This window comes from Esox lucius, chromosome 1 (genome assembly GCF_011004845.1).
Source record: "Esox lucius isolate fEsoLuc1 chromosome 1, fEsoLuc1.pri, whole genome shotgun sequence".
NCBI classification, from domain to species: domain Eukaryota; kingdom Metazoa; phylum Chordata; class Actinopteri; order Esociformes; family Esocidae; genus Esox; species Esox lucius.
Genome location: NC_047569.1, coordinates 37,231,231 through 37,257,115, shown reverse-complemented (window position 1 = coordinate 37,257,115; position 25,885 = coordinate 37,231,231). Strand labels below are relative to the sequence as shown.

At 44.5% G+C, this 25,885-nt stretch overlaps 3 protein-coding genes across 10 annotated transcripts in view; 2 read left to right on the top strand and 1 right to left on the bottom strand.

The window, feature by feature from the left end:
• The window catches only part of trip12 (thyroid hormone receptor interactor 12), a 39,332-nt gene extending 29,880 nt beyond the window's left edge, over positions 1-9,452 (bottom strand). For 2 of the 4 annotated variants that reach the window (XM_013135318.3, XM_029124196.2), the window contains exons 1-4: positions 9,366-9,452; positions 4,551-4,697; positions 3,942-4,067; positions 2,956-3,722 (exon numbers count right to left, since the gene is read on the bottom strand). In XM_013135318.3, the coding sequence (XP_012990772.3) occupies positions 2,956-3,722; positions 3,942-4,067; positions 4,551-4,648 (991 nt within the window). In that variant the 5' untranslated portion in view covers positions 4,649-4,697; positions 9,366-9,452. Of the gene's footprint in view, positions 1-2,955; positions 3,723-3,941; positions 4,068-4,550; positions 4,698-8,075; positions 8,416-9,365 lie in introns of those variants that run through there. The other 2 variants (XM_029124169.2, XM_029124208.2) reach the window with 2 other exon arrangements.
• A 434-nt stretch (positions 9,453-9,886) lies between these two features.
• Positions 9,887-12,376, top strand: fbxo36a (F-box protein 36a). Its single transcript, XM_010873920.3, has 4 exons — positions 9,887-9,982; positions 10,390-10,498; positions 10,635-10,807; positions 11,997-12,376. The coding sequence occupies exons 1-4, from the start codon at positions 9,887-9,889 to the stop codon at positions 12,135-12,137; spliced, it is 519 nt and encodes a 172-aa protein (XP_010872222.2). The 3' UTR covers positions 12,138-12,376.
• Positions 12,377-14,417: 2,041 nt separating this feature from the next.
• Positions 14,418-25,853, top strand: zbtb38 (zinc finger and BTB domain containing 38). Of its 5 annotated transcripts, none has more exons than XM_010873478.4 (4): positions 14,458-14,726; positions 15,268-15,339; positions 15,594-15,761; positions 21,862-25,853. In XM_010873478.4, the coding sequence occupies exon 4, from the start codon at positions 21,862-21,864 to the stop codon at positions 25,696-25,698; it is 3,837 nt and encodes a 1,278-aa protein (XP_010871780.2). In that variant the 5' UTR covers positions 14,458-14,726; positions 15,268-15,339; positions 15,594-15,761; the 3' UTR covers positions 25,699-25,853. The 5 variants fall into 5 exon arrangements, with proteins under 5 accessions (XP_019901668.2, XP_010871780.2, XP_010871771.2 ...); XM_010873469.4 differs by having other exon boundaries at positions 15,594-15,912; XM_034293171.1 differs by lacking the exon at positions 15,594-15,761.
• The last annotated feature ends 32 nt before the right edge of the window (positions 25,854-25,885 follow it).

The following is a 25,885-nucleotide window of genomic DNA, read 5'->3' as shown; positions in this document are numbered from 1 at the left end:
TAGTACAGACCCAGAACAGAACAACCTTCAGCGCTAAACCTGGGGGTCCCAACACCGTAATACTAACCGGGAATGTTTCAGCCAGCAGTCCGGGTTCACATATGGCAGAGGGCAACAACATGTCTGACTGACCTTTTCCCGGCAAACATACAATACAGGCACGGTCAGCAGACAAGTCGTCCACAATGTAGCCGTCCCCAAAACACACAGAACAGTCAGAACGGCATCATACTGTTGCGCTACTGCAGAAAGCCTGTTGCATTTTTTTCCACACCATGCATTCCTGCCAACTCACCATTATAGCAGAGTCGACAGACTGAGGTATTGAGTTTGTGCGTATGACAGTGAGCGCCACTAGAAGTGACTGGGGACAATCTGTGCCACTCCCCCTTTAATAAAAGCGGGTGAATCACTCACTCCACTCCCCTCTGCAGTGAGAACCTGATGCCTGCAGGCCGGCCGGCAAGCAGGGTGGGCCCATCGGGCCTGGCCCTCCCAGAGGGAGCTCATATTTGGACCTCAGCCCTGTGGAACCGTGCCCAATAGCCAAGCAGGGTTCTAGGCTGCGATGGTTGTGGCTTTCTGCAAACCTTTGATTTGTACGCACAAGTAAAATGGAAGGAACGGTCACACTGCAATCTGCACGTTCTACCTGGTCCCGTCATTCAAAACAATTGTTAGCAAATAAAACCATGAATGGCACAGTTTGTCATGTATGGGGCTGCTTGCATGCTTACAGCTCAACCCAAACCGTGGCCCGTTACACAAAACTAAGGTAGCACTGTTCCTCCTTGCTCTTGACATTCACAGCATTCCACCAAGGGATCAACACAAATTCTTCTCAAAGAAAAACAATGCTAAGATACTACAAAAAGCTAGTAGGTTGTCTTTTATCCCCGTTAAAGCAGAGCCTAAACTTGACCACACCGTGAATTATATGCGACCTTATATATTTGAAGACGCATGCCACGTGAATGACAGCAAACAAACAGATACATGACCAGCTCTGGGTTAGTATGAATGCATTGGCATTGTTTATCCAAACAGACATTCACAATCCACGTTCTGACACTGAGGCCCTAACACACGATCATCCCTGGGGTGAACTCACCAATCAGCTTCACAGCCCAGCCTGTATGGGGAGGAAAGACACTATAGATACACGGACACCAGGAATCGATTTTACCCAAATGTGGGTAGAATTGGCACAATGAGTAGATTATTTCACCAGCCATGGTGGGAGTGGGGGGGGGGGGGGGGACGACAAAGGGCTCTAGCGCATGTTTTCACCAGCTTTTTTGGGACATAAAAATTGTCAAGTACCATTGCACGATATACTTGACATTTAGTTTAATAGCTGTACTTCCGCACAACGCAATGCAACATGTGCCCTGTACTCCAAACTAATGGAGTGGAGCGTTAATTCCCAACTAAATATTTTCTACACAATATATTCTTCTGAATTTAGTTTTGGGGATATTTATATTAACATGCTTAGGAGCTTGCAATGTTAGTCGCAATTTAAACAACTGCTAGAAAAATAATAACTGTGGTTTCAGATTTAGGCTAGCCAAAGGCAGCAGATGATGAATTTGAGATTGAATTTGTGGAAAAGCATTTGTGGACAGCGGACATTGATAAGAGGCGGGACAAGTTGCTGTGCACATGGATCCCTCGATTCCTACCCACAATCCCCTCTTGCTTCACTGTCGGTACATGCCGATATGAACTGAAGCGTTATGTAAATTACTAGATAAAATAATGCATTCTTAAAATCACAGAAAATACTTGGTACATCTCACAGATTTGAAAGCAACCAGTTGTCAACATTAAAGCTTTATGTATGGATGTTTTCCCAACCCAAATTGTATACCTCAGGCAACACACAATCAAGGTATTTTATACAGCTCTGAAACACTAAGCATGTATAACTGCAAATGCACTAGGCTTTAAATCAACATTAAGGACAAAGCGTTCTGTTATATATTACATATTTATTTTGTGTTATTCATGTTTTTAACAGTCACTGTTTTCTGCATTCCCAATTCTGGGGAAGTAGGCAAATATGTAATATTAGTGAGCTTAAAAATAAAGACATGAATCTACTCTGTGTGTTTGTCCTTACTTTACAATTACCCATGTGTTCCGGTCACCAGACGGTATTTATATCTTCCAATATAAAGCAGTCCAGTTACAGAAACAGGCTGAAACCTGAGCCTTTCCACCAGTTCCTGCTGAAGCCTGCAGCCCAATCCAACAGAACAGGACTCAACCATGCATTAAAAGAACCCAGCCACTGCGCACATCCAGTCAAAGGGGGTTAAGAGGTCCAAGTGGGGGTCTCTGTTGGTTCCCTACTTTAGCCAATCAGAGTCTTAAGCAACAGTATGGAAGCTACACCATCTACATTTACCCAAATACATGTCAGTTAACAGTCGGTTAAGGAAAAAGGGGAAGGAAGCTAAGTGACGAATTGTGACAGTCTGAGTTACATGTGTGCCTGCGGATGTTTACCTGCATGCTTCTGGGCGTCCCTGCATGTTAATCAACAGTGATAGCATGCAGTGTTAATCCCTGTGTAGAGAGCAGCGTGTGCCTAACAAGAGAAGGAGACCTTCTGGTAGCAGCAGGTCCCAGCACTGAGTTAGCATCTGTAACTGAATCCGCTGCACAGCCTGTGGGCCCTGTGATATTCAATTGCCAACAAGTAACCTCTACCAGAGAACCACACGGACTGACACCACCCCCCGCCGACCCCAAAGGCTCCTACTCACACACCCTACAAGGCACAAACACCGACCTATGCCTAACCACAAACTGGCGTCACAAGCCACGAATGACCGTGAGTTACTGCACCAAGTGAGGACATCCGGTCCCTGGCGGTGAGGACGTCGGACCAAACACCCGATGTGAAACGGCACACTGTGCACCCAGTGGACAAGAGGGAAGACTCACTTGCTAGTTTGGCCTGCAGTCCCGAGGGCCCAGGTTTGGAGGTGGTCTCTGTCTTGGAGGAGCCAGGCAGGGACAGTTTGGGCTTTGGCAGGTTGACTTTGGGGCTGAAGCGGGCCGCCCACTCAAACTTGGACGAGCCGGTGGCTTTGGCCTGCTCCTTGTCGCGGGTGCTCCGACGCGGAGAGGGACTAGAGGCGGAGCGGGAGCGCCGGGCCTTGTTCTGGTCTTTGCCCTGCTTGAGCCTGGCGTCCTGCAGTGCCGTGGCAGAGGAGGAGGAGGAGGAGGAGGTCGAGGCAGAAGAGGAGGAGTCCGTCACGGTGCTACACCCAGCTTTGGCTGAGGCGGCCGATTTAGACGCCAGCTTGGTGGGTTTTGCAGTCCTGCCGTCGGTACGGTTGGAGAGGGACCCAGTGGTGCTGCTCAGACCTGGGAGGGAGTCGGCCTTCTTCCGTTTCTGGGTCGGGGAGGCCCCGATCTTCTTGCTCTGGCCGCGGCCAGTGGGTGCTGGTGGCTCCGGGGCCAGGGGTCTCTTCCTAGAGGACTTGGCGGGGCCCTTCTTGGCCTCAGTGGTATGGTCTCTGGGAGGGGGGTGGGATTTTGATTTCTTGGTGGGGGTGTTGTTGAGATCCGGTGCAGAACTTCTCTTTAAACCTCGCGTGGTGCCTTCGCTCTTGGATTGGTGGCCAGTCCGCTCTCGCTCTGATATCCCCGCGGCCTCTGGGACGCCTTGCAGCACAAACGAAGCCACAGACAGGGACAGGCTGCTTCTGCCAGAGTGTCAGAGAAGTGGAGAGAACATTTTAACACAGTTTTCCAAGTGGGAAGGACAAAGCGATCAAGTAAAAAGCTGCCATTCAGTTAATTCAGGCCTACAATAAACAGCCAAAAAAACAACAGTTAATCAATTGGCATCTACATGTGACAGTCTAGAGTCAAAAGCACACCCCACAAACACACAGTGAGTGCTAAGGAGAGAGGAGGGGTACCTTCTTGAGCTGTGCCCTCTGGAATGACCAGAGGCTGAGCTGGGCGTGGTTTTGGAAGCCTTAGATTTAGGTCTTCTACTTTCAGGAGGGGAATTTGCTTTATGTTTTACCTGCTCTGACTGCAACCTGTAAGGTTGGGAATTAAAGAGCAAGTGGCAGTGTGGATTTCGTGTTATCACTCCACATCATGAATAAAAGACGTCATCAAGTCATCCCCTATCATCATACACCCATCCTGTACTGCTCCAAGAAAGGCCTCTGGTGGACACCATACGAACACACCCAATATTTACCAGTTCAGGAACCTAAATACAAAACACCCAAAACAAAACTTAAAAAAAACAAAAACCCTTAAACCTCACAGACAGGAAAAGCTTAAACCACTTCAAATATATTAGAATTAACATCAGCTCCAGCTCATAAAAAAAAAAAAGTTAAAACAAACAAAAAAATGCTCAAGTGGAACAGTCAGAACAGCAGACCGCTTGGTGCATACCTCCATGTGTTCAAACATACCAAGAGTCGGCCTGCATGACAAACCCACCCCCCCACCCCAAAAAAAAACGACCATGCATGTGAGAGCATCCATTGGTTCGCTGAGGGACTTACCTTCCCGCTACTGTCTGGTCTTGTGGCTGGGCCGCAGCAGTGTTCCTCTGTGAACGGCGCAGTGACCCCCCTGGATTGGAATTAGGCCGGTTGGACATTGGCACCTCTCTCCTGAAGGGACATACCCTTTCTAGACACTACCATTCACTACACAGGATGAGATAAAACAAAGAAAAACATTAGATCATAGAGATCAGGATTGGTTCACTGGGAAACATGTTTTTAAACAAGCCAATGGACAGCAGTGTGGTTGATGACGTCAGTGCTGCAGTTTGACTGAAGCCACTCAAGCCCAATAAAAGCAAGGACCAGGCCCACCCAGTCACTCATCACCTGACTATGGCTACATCATGATACAAGGCCCCACCTTAAAGAAAACAGATCAATCACATTACGCATTGCCATTTGCATGAAGGTAGCACAGGATGGCATGAGCGATCAATGAGACAGAGGCATCACACAGAGCTACAGACAGCTCTGAATCTGATCACGCCAACAACAGAGACCAGCTTGATCCAATCAAAGAGACAATGACACCAGTCCCCAAAAGACAATCTACAACAAACATAAAAAGTAAGCGTAGATAGATTTCAAACATAAGCCAAAATACAGGCAGTGAGCATTTTCATAAGAACATAGAAAATACAGCCATCCTGGGAAAAGATACCAGAGAGCCCTTGGTCTACATTGTCTCCAATTCAGAGGGGGTCACCCATTATCAAGACAAGGCAGATATGCTTGTCATAACCAATCATTCACTTGAAGAGGCCTACAGAACATCTTCAGCCCTGTGCACCCATTGCTAATAGCCATGATTTTGCTCCTAAGAACGTTAGGGTATGAGGTTGTGAACTGCGGGTGTTATACAACACAAAATTAAGCAAATATCTGCCATTAGAACAGTTGTTCATGACTACAAGACCTTAGCAACTAAACCACTCAAAGCTAACTTCCGTCCGGGCACCCCAACATAGGATCCAGCTTCCTCTCGAAGCTAGGATAGCAGATACGGTTGAGAAAAGTTTTTTTTTGGTAAAGGTTATACGGGGGAAGATGGCTAGCTGACAAAGCCAGTGAGTCTGAAAGCAACAGATATGGGGGACCCCATTATAGCTGTACAAGGTACCACTAATAACAAAGACAGCATAGTGAGGAAAGTCTGGGGGTTTTGCCTTATGTAGATGGATGAATCCCAAGAACGTCCTTCAAAAGAAATCTCCCCTCTAATTGCTTGACTTTCAGCTTTGTCTACCAATTTTAGAACATTCTTTACAATTGAAATACAAGACGGTTAATAAGATAATCTACATTATTGTGCGTGTGTGTGTGTGTGGGGGGGGGGGGGGGGCACAGCCAATCACATCACGGGAAGATAATACCGCAACTTCAAATGGCAGGTAAGATATTATGGACCTTTTATTTTTAACACGTTTTTGGTTGCCATCATTCAATACTGTAGGTCTAAATAAAGGTCAGCATGAGGACTAATAATTTGACTCTAAAATAGGCAACTAAGATTTACAGAACACATGCTTCAATAAATTCTGTACAAACACTAACATTTTAGGGAGGGGCCAAAATGAAAAATGTATTCAGTGCCTGTTACAGTATTTTTTTATTGACATACAGAATCATTATTAGCCGAAACTGGTCGATAGCTAAAATGATTAAGTAGTGGGTATTGGTGATTCCAGATGGAGCAGGGGGAAGGGAGCATTGCCTAAACTGCACCCATAATACCAGTCTCCCTCATTGAAACAAAGTTTGATTTAGAGTGGGCAGTTAAGGGTTGATGCCTAGATTGTAAACGCTTCAAAACAAAATGCCTCGGCTCGTACTAACTGTAGGGCACATAGTCCATTCAAACAAAAACATCAGTGCAGCAACATTTTGGAACTTAAATGGGAAGGACGCATCGAGTAAGTACATGTTATTTCTAAATGTACAAAAACATATACAGTACAGCCAACACTACCCAGGCATACAAGGAATAAACATGTCAACAACAAATAATGCAGAGAGCCCCACCCCTTGGACCGAGGGAGAAACTGCATGTGACTAACTTTTTTTATTGGATTACTGTAAGTCCCTTGACAAAACATTGTAATTCTGGAAACGTCAGATCTCTATGAAAAACTACATTCAAAGTAGTCAAGTTGGTGGCCCGTAGACCCTCGCTGTGGGTGTTAAGAAAACATGAATATATGATCGGCTGCCAGGTTAGTCTACAGCCGACCCACACACCCAGATAGAGGTAACTCTATTTTAATAAGATCAGAATTGTGCCATGATCTGGGACAACAATTTGATTCAAATTGAACATAACAATGGAGGAATTGTGTTAATAACAGGTGTTACAGAGAATGTATTGTAAGATTTGAAATATAATACATTTTCAACATTTGTGATATTTTTAACTAATACTCTAGGGACTCAAACCGTGAAATAAATGGTGTCTTGACAATTACTAATTGGATGGATTCATCGTAAGATTGAAGAATAATACACAGGCTTAGCATAGAACCTGACATTTCGGCTGCTACCTGTTTGGCAAAAAATACCCATATACCAATAATGTCTCTACACAAAACACGAAGAATATAAAATGAAATGTAGCACAATAAATGACTAGTGAGGCGACAGCGTTCAAAAAGTAAAAGCATAGGCTAGCTATGTACTGTACAATAGCCAGAGTATCTAAGCATCTACAGTAAAACACCTGAAGAGGATATGTAGGTTATCAAGCATATATGATCACTATTTTCACAGAAAGAAATCTTATCATCTAACGTTGAGACGCATAGACGGTATTTGTACACAATAATTTCGTAAGTTCATTACATATGAGGAACGCGTCAAAACATCTGAAATTGGATACTTATTCACCTACACATAGTATTACTCATGTTAATAGACTAGAAATTACCACAAAATACGACACAATTGGCCAACTCGCAAGGCCATTTTAGGCCTTCTCTGACAGTACATCCTTACTCGTCTTTGTTTATTTGTCCCAAGTGACAATGGGTGTTAAATTGTGATTGACTTTATTACTGTAGACGACAGCTCACAACAACGGTTAACGGAATAGCTCTGATTATAACCATATTTTATTATAAGCTCCACTAATTATTTTCAAGCTCGTCTTACAAAGAGGCCTCAATTCTGACCTGCTAGCTGGTTAGCATACAGTCCCGAACGTAATTTCAATTTGACAGTGACAGTAACTAGCTAACATAAAACGTAGATGGTACCGTTCGGATTAAACAGCGATAACATGCCTTAAGATCTCCGACTATTAATGAAAAATACAGAGAAGTCCGCACATAACATGTTCGTTAAGTAGCTAGCTAATGTCCAGATAGCAATGTGACATGAAAATGCGTAGTTTGTGAACTGTTGTCCATAATGTTCAGGTATCAAGCTAAACGTAACATCACAAAAATGTGTGTAAACATAACCTTTTGCGTGGAAACTATTTTAATAAAGTGAATTTCTGACAATTGTCATATAAACAACAAATACCTGAGCTTTCCATCGAAAACGGCAAAATTGTTCGGACTAATGTCTTCGCACGAGAGGATTCAGCTGTACTACTAGCTAGTAACTAACGTTACCTTGCTTGCTAGGACAGGCTAGCCTTGCTAGCTATGCTAGCTAATTTAATAGTGTCGTTCAAAGGGAATGTCAGACTAACTCGATCCAACGACATGGTTCACACTACGATAATATCTGGTATTCAATGTTACCTACAGAAAATGTAACGTAGCCAATGTGATAGCTAATCAGCTAGCTAATGATAGTTGTTTCGCCTCAGTTCCAACTGTCGACGTGTAACGACGTTAACGCCAACGTTAATAATACACGCAATGTGTTTAAAGCCAAAGAAGGCAAAGTTAGCAAGAGGAAAAAAAAAACAAAAAAAAACAAACGTTGACTTGGTATGATTAGCCAAATAGGAAGCTAACAGGTACTAGCCTGCTAGCATTGTTAGCTAAGAAGATGGCCATTTAACTTACTGCAAGTTAATTATCTAACATTAGCTAGCTAATTAATTTAAGTTATCTGGTTCGTGAACAAACATTAGCTATTTGGCTAACATTATACTGGCAATAAAACTCCAATTGATTATGAGCTTCAAGTAGGAATGCCATATTAATTACACTAAACTACAAGAAACTGAAGGTAGCTAGCTAACACGCTAGCTACACAATTTAGCTATCCATGTAACGTTTACTAGTAACACCCGTGGGCAGCTTCATAATATTGTTACATATTAGCTAACATTAACTGAAAAACGCAAACTATATTAGCCAGTCTTTACTCAAGAGAGAAACATTCTCAACTGTAACTCTATCGGATGGGCTAACTAGTTAGACAATATTTGGCTAACTGTACGGTAAGCACTGTGCTAAAACGATAATTGCTAGCGAATGTTAAGTTAGCTAGAATAGATAACGAGTTAGCTAGGTTAACATAACAGTACATTAGAGAGCCACCTAAAGGTTAGTTTGGCCGTATACTATTTTGCATTAGCGATAGTTATTGTAAGGTTACCAAGCTAATTTGGTTTGGTAGCTATGTTTATGCCAAGGCAATCGCAAAACGAAATGGCCTCTGAACCTACTTCGCTGCTTGCATCACACAGACACAAAAACAGGAAAGCAGGAACAGGAGAGATGACAATTGGAAACCATATTTTTTTTTTCGCGAAACGGATTATGAGTTGCTCAGAATAATCTCGGTCTCTCAAATAATCAAACAGTCTCCCCAAACTATTGAATGATTCCACTGAACGTTACATATATTTATTACCTATTTGCTCCAGTGTTGTAGTTCTAACAGACAGTGCACCAGCTCCACTCTCTCAGCTTTTACCTTCACATCAGCTGAGGGACCTGCAACTGCAATATTATACCTCCGCTCTAAAGTGCCCCCATTCTTCCGCTAGGAACTACTTTCTATTTGGAGAAAGTAATAAATAAAATGAACCGTATTCATAACATATACATAGGTGAAAAGGCAATATAGTTAAAATGTTTATTAAACTTTACAATAGTGTTCAGAAATTACAGAATGATCTCTCTTAGATGGATTTTACGCGAAATCGATACGAAATATTAATCCGCTAGTGCTGGGTCGTGACCTCTAATCCAACCAAAAAAATCGCGAAATCGTACTAGTGGACATTCCCCTTACTATTATAATAGTTATTTAATTCGTATTCTTAAACTACAACTAATAACGTACTGCAAACATACTGCACTTCCATTACAGCATAAAATATATATCCCTTGTTCTCTTTGCGTTGTCATGGTAACACTTTAGCGTCAAAAATGGCGTCTTTACTTGGGGATCAAGTGTTTGAAATAAGTGGCCAGGGTCCCGCTCCAACCAAAGATTTTTTTCAGCTGATTGTAACGACAACAGAGGTAAATTCTAAAATGTTATAAAATTTCTGAAATGTATCTGAAGGGATTGAAATTAATTAACAAAGATAAAGTAAACTACATTAGACAATACTGGACTGTGTCTGTTAAAAAGTCAGGTCCTGCTTCTTCTGTCCCAGCCAGCTGTACTTCACAAGTTAACATTGTTAGTAAGCATCAAAACAACGTTGGACAGCAGTCGATTAGGTGTTGGTCTTTATTGACAGTAATCATACTTTTAAGTAGTGATAGCTACAGTGGTACTCAAAAGTAAGTCACCCACAAGGTTTTGGAGAAACATATGCTACCATCCAGACAACAACTTTTTCGGGACGGCTTTGCGTATTTCAGCTGGACAATGCGAAATGCGTATTTTTCCAAAAACAATAACATTTGACATTTATCTTCAGGTGATATGGAGATTTTGGAAAATTTCCTTGAGGTCTGAATTCAAAGGTTCAGCTCCTGGAGAAAATAAGATGACCCATGATGACTTTTTGCAAGATGTCCGCATGCAGCGTAGGTTTTCCATTGAAAATCTCTGCCATGAAATATTAAGCATACACATCACTTCTTTGTTTTTGTGAAAAGCCATACTTGGTTCTGTTAATGTGTTGATAAGTGCCCTGAGTTTGTCTGAACTGCCTGTCTCTAGACCAGGTATGTTTAGTGTTTGGGCAGCAGATCCTACAGTACACCCAAGCACTATGCCAAGGGAACTATGACTACCTGGAGCGTCTGCCTAACGACCTATTGCTCCAAATCCTGTCCTTCCTAGAATTGAAGGATGTAGCACAGCTGGCACAAACCTCAAAGATGTTCCACAAGGTGAGCCTGGGCTTGGCAAACCCCAACGGGACAGTTTACATATATAAATACAATAATACTGCATTGCAAAAGCTTACTCAAAAGGATCCTTTCCATTGCATTTGCTTTTAAAGATGTACTACAGTCACATGATTATTCCACTGATATATCCAAACCTGTCCAAAAACATACCTCACAAGGAGTCTAACCAATTAGGTTTTAGTCTGACACAAAAGTGTTATGTTGATTCAATTTGACAATTGCAGCCACAAGCATTCAACTTGTTTGCAGTGAATTGTGGGTAATGTCAACCCGGCAAGTGAGTGAAGTTGTTCACTCGTCCCCTCAAGCTAAATTAAGGGCAGAGTGGGCAGCTTTTGTAAATTGAACAGGCACTTAATGTGGCAATCAAAAGTGCATCTAGTTCAGATGGGGAATCTCCCGAGGGAGATTGTCCAGGGCCTGGGTTATGGGCTGCATGCTAGGTGCTGTCTAATTTGCAACTGGAATACTAGGCATATGTTCTGGAGAAATAGGGATTGTTCTCAAAAACATATCTCATCTTGTGAACTCTCACTAACAGTGACCTCACCCTGGCTCAGGCATTTTACCACCTGTTGCTGTAAAAACAATGTTGTGCACCAGGGCACTGCTCTGTTCATTTCAGAGCAGGGAGATGCATTGCTCTGGTCATTTCAGAGCAGGGAGATGCCTTGCTCTGGTCATTTCAGAGCAGGGAGATGCACTGCTCTGGTCATTTCAGAGCAGGGAGATGCACTGCTCGGGTCATTTCAGAGCAGGGAGATGCACTGCTCTATTCATTTCAATTGACTAAAATCAGTTTTTATTCTTATTTTTTTTTCTTAACCAAAGTGTGACTTGAAAATAGGTGGGAGGAAATGTGAGATAGCCCGTAGAACACTTTTTTCATTAAGTTTTACTGACAATTTGATTGGAAAAAGATAACCTCAGGGCTTTGACACAGTCAAGAACATATACAGTAATCAAGGTTTATGCTTAGTGTAAGAACACATTTTGGCACTGTTCGAGACATTATGGATTTTCTGTAATTTAGCACTCATCAAATGATTAGAGGCTCCTGTGATGAAGAAAATGTATTAAGCTTGGTTAGTTATTCTCTTGTCTCTTTGCCTGTCTGTCTGTCTGTCTGTCTCTGTTTTGTACTTTAATATGGAATTGGATAAACCAGCTCTGCAGCTCTCCAGAGTTTTGGGAACAGACTGTAAGAGGTCATTGTGAGGAGCTCACACCTGACATAGAGGCCCTAGCCAACGCCATGGGCTGGAGGAAGATATTCTTTGCCTTCTTCAATACCAAAGAACAACAGTAGTATGCACAGGGAGATAGCTAGACACTTAAACGAGCTAGTGTTGTTACTCTCATAATAAAGATTACTGAAGACATTTATTTATTTCTATGCCAGTTATACGACGTGTTTATTTGAATGGTGTGGTGTGTGTCTGTTTAAAATGTACTATTGATTGACTGATGTGTTATGTAGATTTCAGGGCTTTTTTCTCCCTGTGTGTTATTTGAACAGTGCCAAATTCTGTCCCTGCTTTTGTAATGCAGTAGGTTATTAATACTATTTACAATAAAGCAATTTTTTACCTGATACCGGATAAGCGGATGAAGATGTATTAATAAACATTTTATTACTAAATGAATGCGTGCTGATAGTGAATTGTTTCATTTAGTTTGACTAAGAAACTGTATCAGTGTTTTGAAGACCGACTGTAAAATTACACCCCCACACAAGCAGCATTGTCCATACTGCAAGTACTGGAAATGGGCAGAGGTTCTGGTACCCAACCCTGAAGTGGATGCTGGGTCCAAAATAGGACCCAATGGGCAGAGGTTCTGGTACCCAACCCTGAAGTGGATGCTGGGTCCACAATAGGACCCAATGGGCAGAGGTTCTGGTATCCAACACTGAAGTGGATGCTGGGTCCGAAATAGGACCCAATGGGCAGAGGTTCTGGTATCCAACCCTGAAGTGGAAGCTGGCTCCACAATAGGGATGCAAGGACAGAGAAGAATTTTGACTGGGCAGATGGGGAGCTGGAAAAGCCTTCTCACGGAAGAAGCTCTGATTTGACACTGAGCTTGTGGTGTTGGGCCGACTTCCAAGCAAACACATCAGCAAGGATCTGCCTCCGAATAGTCGAAGGCAGCAGATGGATACAGGAGAATGCAAACAGAGGATAGCCAGTTAGCGAGAGCATTGAGAAAAGCTTATGTTAAATAGAGGAGAGCAGTGTGAGTCGTGTGGCCCATCCTGAATGAAGCCCTAACTGGTTAGGGTGGATCACTCTGACATAGATGACAGGTGAATTGGTTTGAGACAGCACGCTCAAGTGTCTTTGAAAGGAAAACCAGATTTCTTTTAATGTCAGAGGGTAAAGCGTGCTGTAATGCTTTGGGGTTAATTTGGCATTTCAAGGGTATGTCCCTTACTAATTCAACGAATGCACACACCATTTCAAATATTAGTTTGATATACATTGCCTCGTAAAAGTATTGAAACACCTGAAAAATCCTACAGAAACGGTACCAAATAATAAACAAATAATGTTTAATCAGGAAGTGGCACCACCCAAGCACTGCAGAGTGAAGGGAGTCCCTTAAGAGTTATAGCTCACACAAAAAACAGACGTATGAGCGAAGCCAGAGCGCAACTACCACTCTAGAGGAGCTACAGAGTTCAGCGGCAGAACAAGAAGATTGATTGTAGCCGGTGGAATCTGAATTAATGTCAACAGAATCTTGTTGGACCACTGCTCTGTTCTGAGCAACTACTTCAATTGTTCTGCTTCAATTGTTAGAGTGAAAGACATCAGGATCTCCGCAGTATATATCTATACCACCACCCTGCTGGTGATACGCTCCTGTTTAATAGCACCGACTCAGTGTTCTGCCGCCCTCTGCTGAGGAATTCACTGTATTAAAGAGCTATGTGAGGAGGGAAAAGAAAGATTGTAGTCAGTAGAGGGAGCAATTTAGCAGCGACATACAGATCCTTTGTCAGGAGGTAGATAACTTAAAACAATGGTAAAGTGAGCAAAATAAATTTTTTTCATCCAGAGAAACATGATCTATCTTATCTGTAACACTGGCTTGCATGTGAATGTCATTAAAAGTTTAAGTATTGGGGAAAAAAAGGACGAAAGCTCTCAGTATAAGGTTAGCTATTTTTATTTGAAGTTTTTACAGCAAACATTTTAGTAGTATAATTAGAAACATAGGCTAAATAACTTTGTATGTTACAAAGCAACAGACAGCAATGTAAATCAGAGAATGTTTATTGATAAAATGTCTCTTTACATTGCAGCCTTGCAAACGAGACAAGGAACATTTATTATTCCCTTTTGTTAATTTTCTTATGCATATACAGTAGCTTCAAAAACGTGCAAAAATGTATCAATCATTTAATCAATCAACTGTCCAAATTCCTAATGAAATAGAAATAGAAAAAGGGGAGATGGAAATGAATTGGTCTCCTCCACCCATGGCTCTGACTGGTACTGAGCTCTTTTAGCAGCCTGAGTTACTAAACACCGCCTCTTCGACTGGGCCGGGCTGGGGAGGGGAGTGGGGGGGGGGGTTTGATCATTACGTAACAATAAAAGATCTGTCTCTGGCTCCACTTCCTGAATACCACAGCGCCTGGGCCTGCAAGAACGCACCAGCCAGGAACTCGGTCTGCAAGTTTGGGGCAGAGCTCGCGCTCTCTCTCTCTCTCTCTCTCTTGTTTACCTCCCTGAAACACATCCGCCGCCACTTCTCTTCTTCACATGCGGATGATGCAGCAGGAGTGACGCAGCACTGTCAGCCCCTCATCGGGCCTCCAGGGAAGGCCGGGGCGGCGGGAGTGGACTGGAGGAAGGGGCCCGACACACACGGGAAGAGAAGATGGAAGGTAAATCCTATGGCTAGGCCAGGAGAGAGAGTGGGGCCTAGGGCTGGCAAGTTAGACCTCCCTCCCGCACATACGGCCTCCACACAGGGACCGCTCGAGTCTGTCGCAACGTAACAGCTCGTTGGACCCTCCGAGGAAAAGTGTTGCTTGGCTACGAAGCATGCATGATTTGGACAAGTCAGTGCAACAGGAATGATCTGTGTGTTTATGTACGCAGTGTGTGTTGGGTCTGAGACCGAGAGAGAAAAAGGCCTGGTCAGGCTTGTGCTATGGGCTCTGTTTCCATGCTGATCAATATTCCTCCCATCTAGGCCCTGTATTGGGTCCGTGAGTGGTAAAAGAGCGAATGATATGGTAAAGGCCTGTCTGTCTTAGCTGCGGTTTTGAAAATGTCCCAGCTGCTGTGCATTAATGGATGGATGTGCCAAACAATAAGAATGTTGAAGGAAAGGGACATTTTTTTGGTGAATGCTGAATGAAATGTGAAAAGTAAATGGTAAAGTCACATCAAACATTTGTTGACATGTGATTTGTCTGACAGGAAAGAATCTCCAAGCAATTATTGAGGTGTGAAAGAAACAAATTGTGAAGAACAGCCACAATAATTCTGCAGGTTGGATGCTTTCATTTCTTAAATTTCCCCAAATAATTGTGTCCAGAACAATCTCTGTTGTCCAGTTATTTACTGCTGTTTCTGCACTCTTTTTTTGCAAAACGTTTCTGAGTACCAACAAACATTCTTGGTGTTTTTGGTGAATAAGACAATTGCTAGGCAGGCATTTGGATTCCTGAAGGCTGTAAAGAACACATTGCATGAAAAGGATGGGAAGGCTTAATATTTTTTGGGGGTATTTTGTTTCCCTGCAGAGCACCAGCAAAAATCCACTGTGCAGGCAAGATTACAAAACATAAAAAAGGGGGGAAGGATTTGGATACTAGAAGACCAGAGGAGAAACTGACATGAAGCAACAGTACATAATGGAGGAATGACAGTGGTGACCCAAACACTGGTTCAGAACCTTCCCCACTGCTTTGGTAAGGTAGCACTGTTTTCTGTGACGGTCGCCTTGACAACAAGGTCATGCTAAAGTGCAGCAGCTTCCAGAAGTGTGAGGGCCGGTATGCTGCAAGAATTGGTGTACCGCTTCTCCAAGCCAACTCAGACAGGGGCCTTGAGTGCACTCAGGTAACAGGAAAAAGCAAGCCGAGCTGGCCTGCACCACAAAGGGGGGGCTGGCGGCAGGCTGAGCTAGTCCGTAATGGTACACAGCTCACGTTCCTGATCACAAAACGCACAGCAATGTGACCTGGAATGTGCAGACTGACATCAAGCAGAGTGAGCAGCGGGCGACAGGGGCATGAATATCATCACGGAAATGTGTGCGACACTGGTGAAAGCAGCGCAGTTAACAATACGGCATGAGGCCCACCCGGGGGTATGGGACTAACTGAAATGTGAATGCTTTTCCAACGCCAGCACGAACGCAACCCACTGTGCTCTCGTCCATCAGCAGCCTCTGCGCAGCTCCTCTGTCAACCCTCTCCCCCTGCTCCTTTCCCTGCCACGTTTTGTCCTCACACTGTCTAACTTTGCATGTTCACAGGCGGCGAGAGAAATGTGGTCACAGATATTGCATTGGTCGTGCTCGCTATCAAACGAAACTAGCGTGTTTAGGAGTGTACGCTGTCGCTTTCAGACTACGAGACGCCGAATGAATGCTGCTTAGGATATATAACCCGAGAAGAAATTAGACAGTGGGCGGTATGGCTGAATCTGTATCACCAAAACCCAACCAGCAGTTAAGCAGCCAGTAGTGGGGTGTGATGTGCCGCTGAACGGCTCTCTCGTACCATCTTCTGAAGTTGCCGCTTCCTGCTTGGTGGCTTTAGAGTAGACACCACTGGGCTTCAGTTACTGAGGCTATAGACCTGTAGTCTAGTCTAGCTATTTTTAAACCTCAGTGTCGGGCTCCTACATTGGCCAAATGGTCAGAGAATCTGGGGTATGACAGGAGAGTATTGGGGGCAACTGTACTGGGCGAAAGTGCTGAGTGCTCACCCAGGACCAGGGAGAGGCGAAGGACATTGGAGCTGAAACGAGCAGCGTAGAAAGAGAGAGGGAGGGGAGGAAAGAAAGACAACAGCAAAAGCTCTGCCTCTAATGTACTGCTGAGCAGCGACGAGGCTAGAAAAAAGTGTCTACTTTCGTCTTTCGCGAAAACAGTTTTCTTCCTGTACAGTAGAGACTATGAAATGTAGTGGAGGGAGACTGCGCTATGTTCGCCTGCATCGTTTTCTGATTCACCAAGGTATGTTCTGCACGTTTTCCCCCCATCTATAACCTCCTTGTAACGGAAATAGACATATTGCATTGAGTGTTGGTTCTGCTATGACATTTTTGCTCTCTGATTGACTAGACAGCTTGTTTTCGAGGCTGTGTTTCCCAAACCTTTTCATTTTTAGGTTTTGAAATGCGTATCGCATGATATCCTGAAGCACAGTGAACTAGGGTGCGGCTTAGAGACTAACGCTGATGACAAATTCAAAGTTTCCGCTCAATGTGCGGACAAACAATAAACCACATCAAGGTGAATTAAATGGTCAAATCAGCCCTTACTGCATATGATCAACTCAAAGCGCACACAGGCAGGCAATTTCAAGATGAAAATGCAATGAGGGCAGCACAAACCACAACAAATCACCAGCAAAGCTGAAGCCAATCGTCTGCAGTAAGGGGATGAGAGAAACAGTCCATCGGGCTGCTGCATTTCTGCTGCAGACTCTCACACAGCAACCAACACGCATCCAGAGCGGAGACAAAGGATGGTGGAGCCCCCCCACTGCAGTGGATTGGAGCCTAGCTGCTCCACCGTGCTCAGAGAAGCAGGGCTAGCAGTGAGGGAGGACCACAACAAATCCCCGGACGGCTAATGCAATCGCCTGCTTTACCCCGCGCATTTATCGGGAACCCCAATAAGTGCTGCGCCATAGCATGTTGCCGTGACAACAGAGGCCTGACAGAAAGGGAGGTTGTGCTGTTCAGTGATACGCGAGTGTGCTCTTCTGTCAGCGCCCAGCCATATTGTGATCCTGGCGCAGAGGGAAAAACCCTAGCAACACCAAGGATTTTATTAAAACAATTAAAATACAGCCAGTTACAGATTAAATTATAATTGTTGATAAATTAAAAAAATTAAAAAAGGAAATATGGTGGGGTTTTAATATAGACAGTGTCCCATATCCCATTAGGTCAAAATGTAGTGTTTGTGGCCTGGGGCTGGATGCATTGTTTCTATAATTATGTAATTTCTGTTATTACGTAATAAACAATTCCCTGCCTTTGCTGAGTAATATGTAGTCCACAATGCTTAGTGTCGTTGAGACAGATCTAACAGTTAGTCATTGGACTGAAACACATTTAGGCTTTAGTGTAATCCACTGTAGGTAAATAAACATGGGGTGCAATAGAGAGGCTTCTAGCGCAGTAATCGACCAAAATGAAAAGGTAGATTATTAAAATGAATAGGGCTTCTCAAATACTCTGGTCATATTTGTTTCCAACAAAAGCAATCTGAAAGTGGTACCCCATGAATGGGCAGCCATTTTAGCTTACCCGAACATATCATCAACATCGAGGATAAAGAAGAAAATATAAAATGGCCACCATGCCACTGGAAATGACAGAAATCATTTTGTAGGATATTTGTATGCCCTGCCCTGCTATATGCATGGCAACAACGTCGCTGTAGGATAGCCCAACTATACCATCAGATGGATTTGATCCTCTGCCCTGGACATCAGTGATTACATTATCAATGTCCGACAATGAAAGCTGTTTTACATGAGGAATATATTATAGATCTGCTCTTAAAATAAATATATTTCCCGAGACCCATTTGGTTAGAAAGAAATTATACCAATTGTTGCCTCAGAGCGAATCCACACAGGGATGTAGGCACACCTCTCTGGGAGGATGTGCAGTGATCATGTCATTTCCGCTTAGGTTAGCCAGAAAGATATGAGATAGTGAAGTCTCATGGAACCTCATGCAGAACCATTGGCAGACTATGCATGCTTTTGGCTGTAGTGCGCACAAAAATAGTGGAACGGGTTATAGTGGAACAGATGGGGCAAGCTTGTGTGTGTGTGTGTGTATGTGAGCTGTGTGTTTGGGCAGTGTATGTGTGATTAGGGACTGGATTAGCTACTGAATTCTGCCCTGAAAAGAGCCAAAGCGTCTTAGCAGGAACCAGCAGAGTTTCTCCACAGTGGCCGTTTAACACGGTGCAGTGGCCCATTCTTTATCATAGGGAAAGGGTTTGTTTGTCCTTTAACCTATGAACTCTGCTGGGTGTGGGTAAAAAGCAGGAAAAACATTCCTCCAGTACATATAAGAACCACAGCTAGGGGCGGAAAGGATGTATGAGTCAGGGAGGACAATCAATCTCTGCGTCTAAATTACTGCCACATACCTGTGCCAAGTGTGCTCCACAGGACGACATATGTTGTGTTGATGTATTTACTGCCAGTGCGTCAGGCCCATGACTCAAACATGGCCGTACAACGCTGGAATGTCCGTTCAAAGTAACTTCACCAAGCAGATAGGGAGCGACTCCACATCCGGGGTGACTCAGAAGCCTCGCTCTAGTTTTCACTCAACAAGCTGTATCGGTTTCCAGGTACGAGTCACTGTGCTTCAGGCACTTGACTAAAGCACGCTGAGTCAGTGTTGATCGAGAAAATGGCGTGGCAGACTCCCGGAGTGTAGTCGCTCCACCTTGATGTGCCTCCCAGCGTGAGAAATTGTGAAACAGGAAAGAAAGTCAGGACTATTCAGAAATGTCCAGGAATAGGTTCACAAATAAGAAAGAAAAAGGGGTAGTTCAATCAAATTCAAGACACATTCTGTTGGTTTCCTTACAGTGTAAACAGTGCATTCGTGGCTGTAAAACATGCTAACATTCATGCTAAGACTTGGATTCAAGCCACAAATGCACTGTTTACACTGTAAGGAAACCAACAGAATGTGTCTTGAATTTGATTGAACTACCCCATTTTCTTTCTTATTTGTGAACCTATTCCTGGACATTTCCAATTTCTCCAGAAGTATGGAATGTTGACTATAAAGCTAAATAAAGGCACTTAAACTAGAGGCATTAAAAAGTATCATCCTGTTGGTCTGCTCATGTCCATATAGGCTCACATTTTAACTTAGGGAAACTGTCTTTAAGGGCAGGATTTAAATGTGTGAGTACATTTTTCATTGTTAGAAATCGGATTGTCTTTAAATAAGGAGTTGAATCCGATCAAAGGTCAGTTCTGTTTTTATCTTCAGTATATTCAAACATTTATGCTGAGAATTGTAACTATTTTGTAAGGTTTGTGCCCAGAGGATGTCTTTGTGATATTGCTACTTTTCACAGAATATGGGTTACATAAGCACAGCCTGTTCCCATGAAAATGTTTCTGGACGTCAGCACAGGACTGTTCAGGACATGATATGCCAGCCTCATCCACTTAAACTACTGCCATCTAGTGTGACAAAGAGACAATGTCTGGTTTGGTATTTTCAAATACTGTGAAATATTTTTCTTGATAAATCAATGTACGCAAAATGCAAGCAAAGCCATTGCTCATTCTAAGCAACTCAGTATTTTTTTATTTTATTTTTTTATCTCTGGGACCCATTTCTCAATACTTAAGTACATTTTAATAAAACTCTTCACACAGTTCTCCTAACCAACTTTCAGCTTTGCGCAGCACATAATTTCACATCGAAAATGCACTAAAACTACCAAGATATGTGTCAAATCAACAATTTATTCCAGAACACTAGCAAAGGTTGTCACCCAACAAGCACACTTTGTCACTCATAAAACAATGACCTAAAAAAACAACAGGTCTAATTACACAATGTTTTCTTTTTTAAAATCTCTTTAAAAACCAAGAATGACACCTGTACTGTTCAGACTTCACAGCATTACATTACAGGAATTTATCAGACATGATGCAATATGCTTCAGTATGTATTATGTCATTTTTTGGTGATTCCAAAATACAAAAATTTGTATAAACACCACCTGCCAATACAGATACGGTAGCAACGCTAGTCAACCCTGTCTTCTGTATTTATACACAGGTTCTCATCCACATTTTGGGGAATATACCTAGGAAACAATCTTTGGGCATGCCCGGTCCATCCTTGGCAAACTTCTGCAGATATGTCAAGGCATCCATCATTCATTGTTTCCAGGAGGGACATTGGATCATATATTGTAGCCCTAATCTCATCTGAGAATACAGCTCTTAATCTTCCTCTCAGTCTTCTTCCACCACTCACGCGTACTCCTCTTCCTCCCCCAGCCACTCTTCTTCCTCTATCAGCCACTTCTCTATCTCTGGCTGGGTCCATGTTTACAATACAGTACAACATGATTCCTAAGATGTCCCCTTTTGTATAGATGGTAATGAAATTGAAAGACAAACACCTGGGAACGTGTTCAGCTACACTGGGAATCAGTTGTGGTTGGTCTACGGGTTTAATAGTATAAAATTATTTTTATATGGAGTATATTTTTGAGGTTCTGAACTTAAATTTAACAGTTTTGAAAAGAGTATGTAAACGTGCAAATTTGCCTGTAGGCCCATAGTGTTTAGGTGGTGGTTGTGTCTGAGTGAGAAAATAATCAATTTGAAAGATGTAGTCAAAAGTCAAACTCATTGTCTTTTTCTTGTCATTCAATGCATTTTAGCCAAAGCATTGCAAAATGATCCACACTTTAGCCCAGATGGACTGCTGTTGTCCTCACTATGTGAAGAGTTTTGAAAGAGTACTGAGAACTGGGTGCCAGGGATTGTAAAAAACTGTAATTCATGTTACACACATTCTCCCTGAATTATTTAGTTTTACCATTGAAAAGCTGTAGGCAAAACCCCGCTAAATATAAAATAATAAAATACTAACATCAAACAATTGTAAGTATCAGTTTCATGTCTACCGGAACACGTCAGAAGATCACGGAGGAATGAAATGTGTTCATATTTAAATGTTGAATATAAACATGTGCATGAGCAATGGGATGACCACGTTCCGGATCCAGTTTGAAAGCCTGTTTCCTTTATGTCCTCTCCACAGATGACTGTGGTGTCTCCCTGCACCCAGGGCCTGATGGACAGCTCCCATCCCCAGGCTCTCCTCAGCAGGCTCAATGAGCAACGTTCTCAGGGTCTCTTCTGCGACATCACCATCGTGGTGGAGGATGTGAAGTTCCGAGCCCATCGGAACATCCTGGCCGCCGGCAGCGGATACTTCCGGAGCGCCTTCACCTCCCTCGAGGCTTGGACCTCCAGCCAGGTGCTGGAGCTCATGGACCTGAGGTCTGAGGTATTTGCCAGCATCCTCAACTTCATCTATTGCTCCAAGGCTACACCCCTGGCTGACACGGAGGAAACCAGATGCTTGGTAGCTGCTGGAAAAAGACTAGGAATTCCCTTTTTGGAGAAACTGGCGGAACAAGAGAGGCAGGGCTTAGGCTGGCCACAGAACCAGACCTTAACCAACCCTTTAACGGCCATGGGCTACGCTAAGCCCCAAGGACCCTGTAAATCAAATAAAGAGGGCTCCAGGCCAGTGGAGCCGGACGATGCCAGAGGCCCACGGATCACCAATGCATTCTCTATCACTCAGGTGGGTCCTGGCAACCACCTCTTCACCCCACTAGACCTGCACCGCGGAGAACGGTCACCGTCTGACCGTGAACAGACTCCAGTGGACTCCCCTGCTCCCTGCCTCCTTGCGATGAACAATGAGCCCTTGCAGGCCCTGTCTGAGCACTCCTACGCCGTTGTCAGCCAGGGGCCCAAGTCCCCAGACCGCATAGATGCCAGCCAGGCGCCCAGGTCCCCAGAGTGCACAGATGCCAGCCAGAGGGACAACAACAATGCCACCAAGCCCACTCAGTTCCAACCAAGGCTGCTGGCCAGCAGGAACAGTGTCCCACTCAAAAAGCGCCACAGACTGCGAGCTGCGCTGAGTAAAAGTGCACGTCCCACACTGGCATTAGCCCAGGAGCCCATGCAGCTAACCGTGGGCAGCCCGGCATTAACGAAGGCCTCTGTACCACCTGTTCTGACACCACCATCATTATGGCCACAGACCGATGTGCACACAGGCACAGCCAATGACCTGCCGCTAGCCGCTGATAATGGCTACACCGATCTGGAGCCGCCCCCTCTTTCACCCCACACAGAAGACAGCATATCAGTCTTTGGCTGTGAGCACTGTCCAGAGATATTCACCAAAAAAGCTCTCTTGACCGTACACACGGAAATGCACAACAAAAGGTTTGTCAGTCATTTGTTTTGCAAGTTTTGCTGCAGGAAGTTCATGCACTTGAAGCGATTGCGGAACCACGAGGCGGTGTGCCCAAAAGTACAGAGGGGCTCGCCTGTGCATGACTCCCAGGACAAAGAGGCCAGAGTGGACTTCCATTCTGACAAAATGCCATGCATTGGCAATACTGTACCTGATGTCCAGCTGCCTTCTCCTGAACTTCCTGACCCTGTTCCTCCAACCGGTCTTCAAATGAACCCTGCATCGAAAACAAAGCAGTCTGTCGATAGACTAGTGAAACCTGGTGGAGGCCAGAGGGTCTACAACTGCAGTGTGTGTAAACGGGCCTACGTGACCCTGTCAAGCCTGAAGCGTCACGAGAACGTGCACTCCTGGCAAAGGGCATACCCCTGTCACTACTGCAACAAAGTGTTCGCCCTGGCCGAGTATCGCACCAAGCATGAGATCTGGCACACAGGTGAGCGACGCTACCAGTGTATATTTTGTTTAGAGACCTTCATGACATACTACATCCTGAAGAACCACCAGAAGGCCTTCCACGGAATCGACCCCAGATTGTCTGTAAATAAGAAGTCAGCAAACGGTGGATTTAAGGGCAGTGTTTACCCCATCAAACTCTACAGGCTTCTACCAATGAAGTTTAGAAAGAGACGGTATAAGACCTATAGTCAGACATACTCCGGCGGAATGGGAGACAGTGAACAGGCACCCCTGGGCTACAGTTCTCCCATTCCGCCACTAGAGGATGGCGGCGCAATGAGCAACAACGATGCTGCCTTGCTGTCAATGCCCGTGACATTCATGGCTACCCCAAAGGCAGTAGCATCAGAAATGCCACGCATCATGTTTGATCAGCCCCGTGACCAGGACACATGCGCAGATAGCCAGGACTCAGAACACAACGGGCCACCTTATAGCTATACAACCCCCAGGGCCACCACGCAGGCAGGTGGAGGTTCTCCTGCATTGGACTACGGAGGAGGAGCATTCCAAACATTTAGCAGTTCAGAGGGCAACAGTCACACTGTGCCATTCTTAGAAATGAACCCGCCCAGCTCTCTGAACAGGCTATGTTCAGCGGCAGCACAAAGAATCGAAGCCATGACCAGTCAGCTTTTTCTAACTGGGGCTGAGAGCCTGGCGCCTAGCAAGACAACAGGCGGGAAAACTGAAATGTACATTGCCAAGCCTGCGTGTCCAGGTCCCTCTGTGGATGGTCACGTTCTGCCCCTTTGCCAGATCACAGTGAAAATTGGCAATGAGGCTATCATCCGACGGAGGATAAAAGGCTCCAAGCTGTTTCCCAGGAAGAGGAAAAAAAGTTGCTGGAGGCAGGAAGAGGAGAGCGGTGTGGGCCAGGGCCAGGTGCAGCCTGCAGGGGGCAGTGTGGACATCCCCAGCCTCCGCTTCAGGACAGAAGTCTCCTCTGTTATTGAGCCAGAGCCATGTGATGACCTCACAGACCGTGACACCGCTGACAAGCTCTGGCGTCCCTACTACTCTTACAAATCAAAGAAGAAGGGCAAGAAACTGCGATCCAAACGAAGGAAAGAGAGGCATCGTTTCCGTTACGCCATGACATCGTCAGCAGCGTCGGAGCCCAGGGCAGACTACCTGACAAAGTCACGTAAACGCGATGACGAGAGCGTCTCTGTCCAGGGCGCAGAGATGAAACGACGTCTTAGGGACAGCAGCCAAAAAACAACGTACTCCTGTGACATCTGCGCAAGTAACTTCATCACTGCATCTGGCCTGCGAGCGCACGTCATTGGCTGCCATCCGACTTTCTGTCGTACCTGTGGGAAGCACTGTCCCCCCGGGGAAACCCCCAGCTCCAGCTGTGGAACGGCTGAGGACAGCAGGGACTACGTGTGCAAGAGCTGCATGGAAGACGGCTCCTGCTTTGACAACTCTGCCCGCAGCTCCAGCACAGAGAAACGGTTTCGCTGCTCCTTCTGCCCCCAGCGCTTTCTTTACCTCGCGACCAAGAAGAGCCATGAAAAAAAACACCAGGACACATTAGGTAAGGGATACGGCTGTGAGGACAGAGTCCCGAAAACCCCAACAACCTATGACCAAGGCCTAACTCTGAAAAAGCACGCCATCAAAACAGAGGAGGAGGAGGCCCAATATAGCCCGGACACAGAGAGCAAAGCATCATCTGGATCCCTGGGCAATTTCTCAACAGAGACAATGGAGTTCAAGCACGAGGAATGGGAGGACATCAGTGACTACATCTCGGCGGTGTCCAAGAAGGAAAATCCACTTCAAATAAACAGCGATGGACACTATCAGAACCACAGAACAAAATCTAAAACGAAAGCTCCAAAGTCATCCTCCAGCACTGACACTTTCTTTTCACTTTCCCCGTCAGAGATGCAGCAAAGAAAGTCTAAAAAACGCTTTAAACACAAAGCACAACATCAGACCAGTCTCACTTCCAAGCGGCGGAGGGAAGTAGACTGTATGGATAGGGAGACAACCAGCCATAAGGCCGTTATGACCACACCAGGAGCAGAGAATCATTTTAGCTATGGACAGTCTTCACCTATATATGTAATAAGAGACTCTGTCACTAGGGGAACCTTTCCCTCAGCAGTGTCAGAGAAGCACACATAAAATGCAAAGAGGAGCCCTTTCCACAAACATGCAACTTATCATTCTGGTGGTAAATACTCGTATATATACCCTTCACCTACAGTCAAACATATAAGTCAACACAACACAAGCTGTTCTTGATTTAGACACGTTTCCCTGAAACCATGAACCAAACTGAATTAGCATAGCATAGCATCATCTTCCGCTT

Excerpts from the sequence above, each read along its gene's own strand:
- fbxo36a (XM_010873920.3), top strand. The coding sequence starts at position 9,887 with ATGGCGTCTTTACTTGGGGATCAAGTGTTTGAAATAAGTGGCCAGGGT. Across the intron at positions 10,499-10,634 it reads GCAAGATGTCCGCATGCAGC|ACCAGGTATGTTTAGTGTTT; the intron begins GTAGGTTTTCCA and ends GCCTGTCTCTAG. Across the intron at positions 10,808-11,996 it reads CCTCAAAGATGTTCCACAAG|CTCTGCAGCTCTCCAGAGTT; the intron begins GTGAGCCTGGGC and ends TGGATAAACCAG.
- zbtb38 (XM_010873469.4), top strand. The coding sequence starts at position 15,808 with ATGCTAAAGTGCAGCAGCTTCCAGAAGTGTGAGGGCCGGTATGCTGCA. Across the intron at positions 15,913-21,861 it reads GGGGCCTTGAGTGCACTCAG|ATGACTGTGGTGTCTCCCTG; the intron begins GTAACAGGAAAA and ends TCCTCTCCACAG.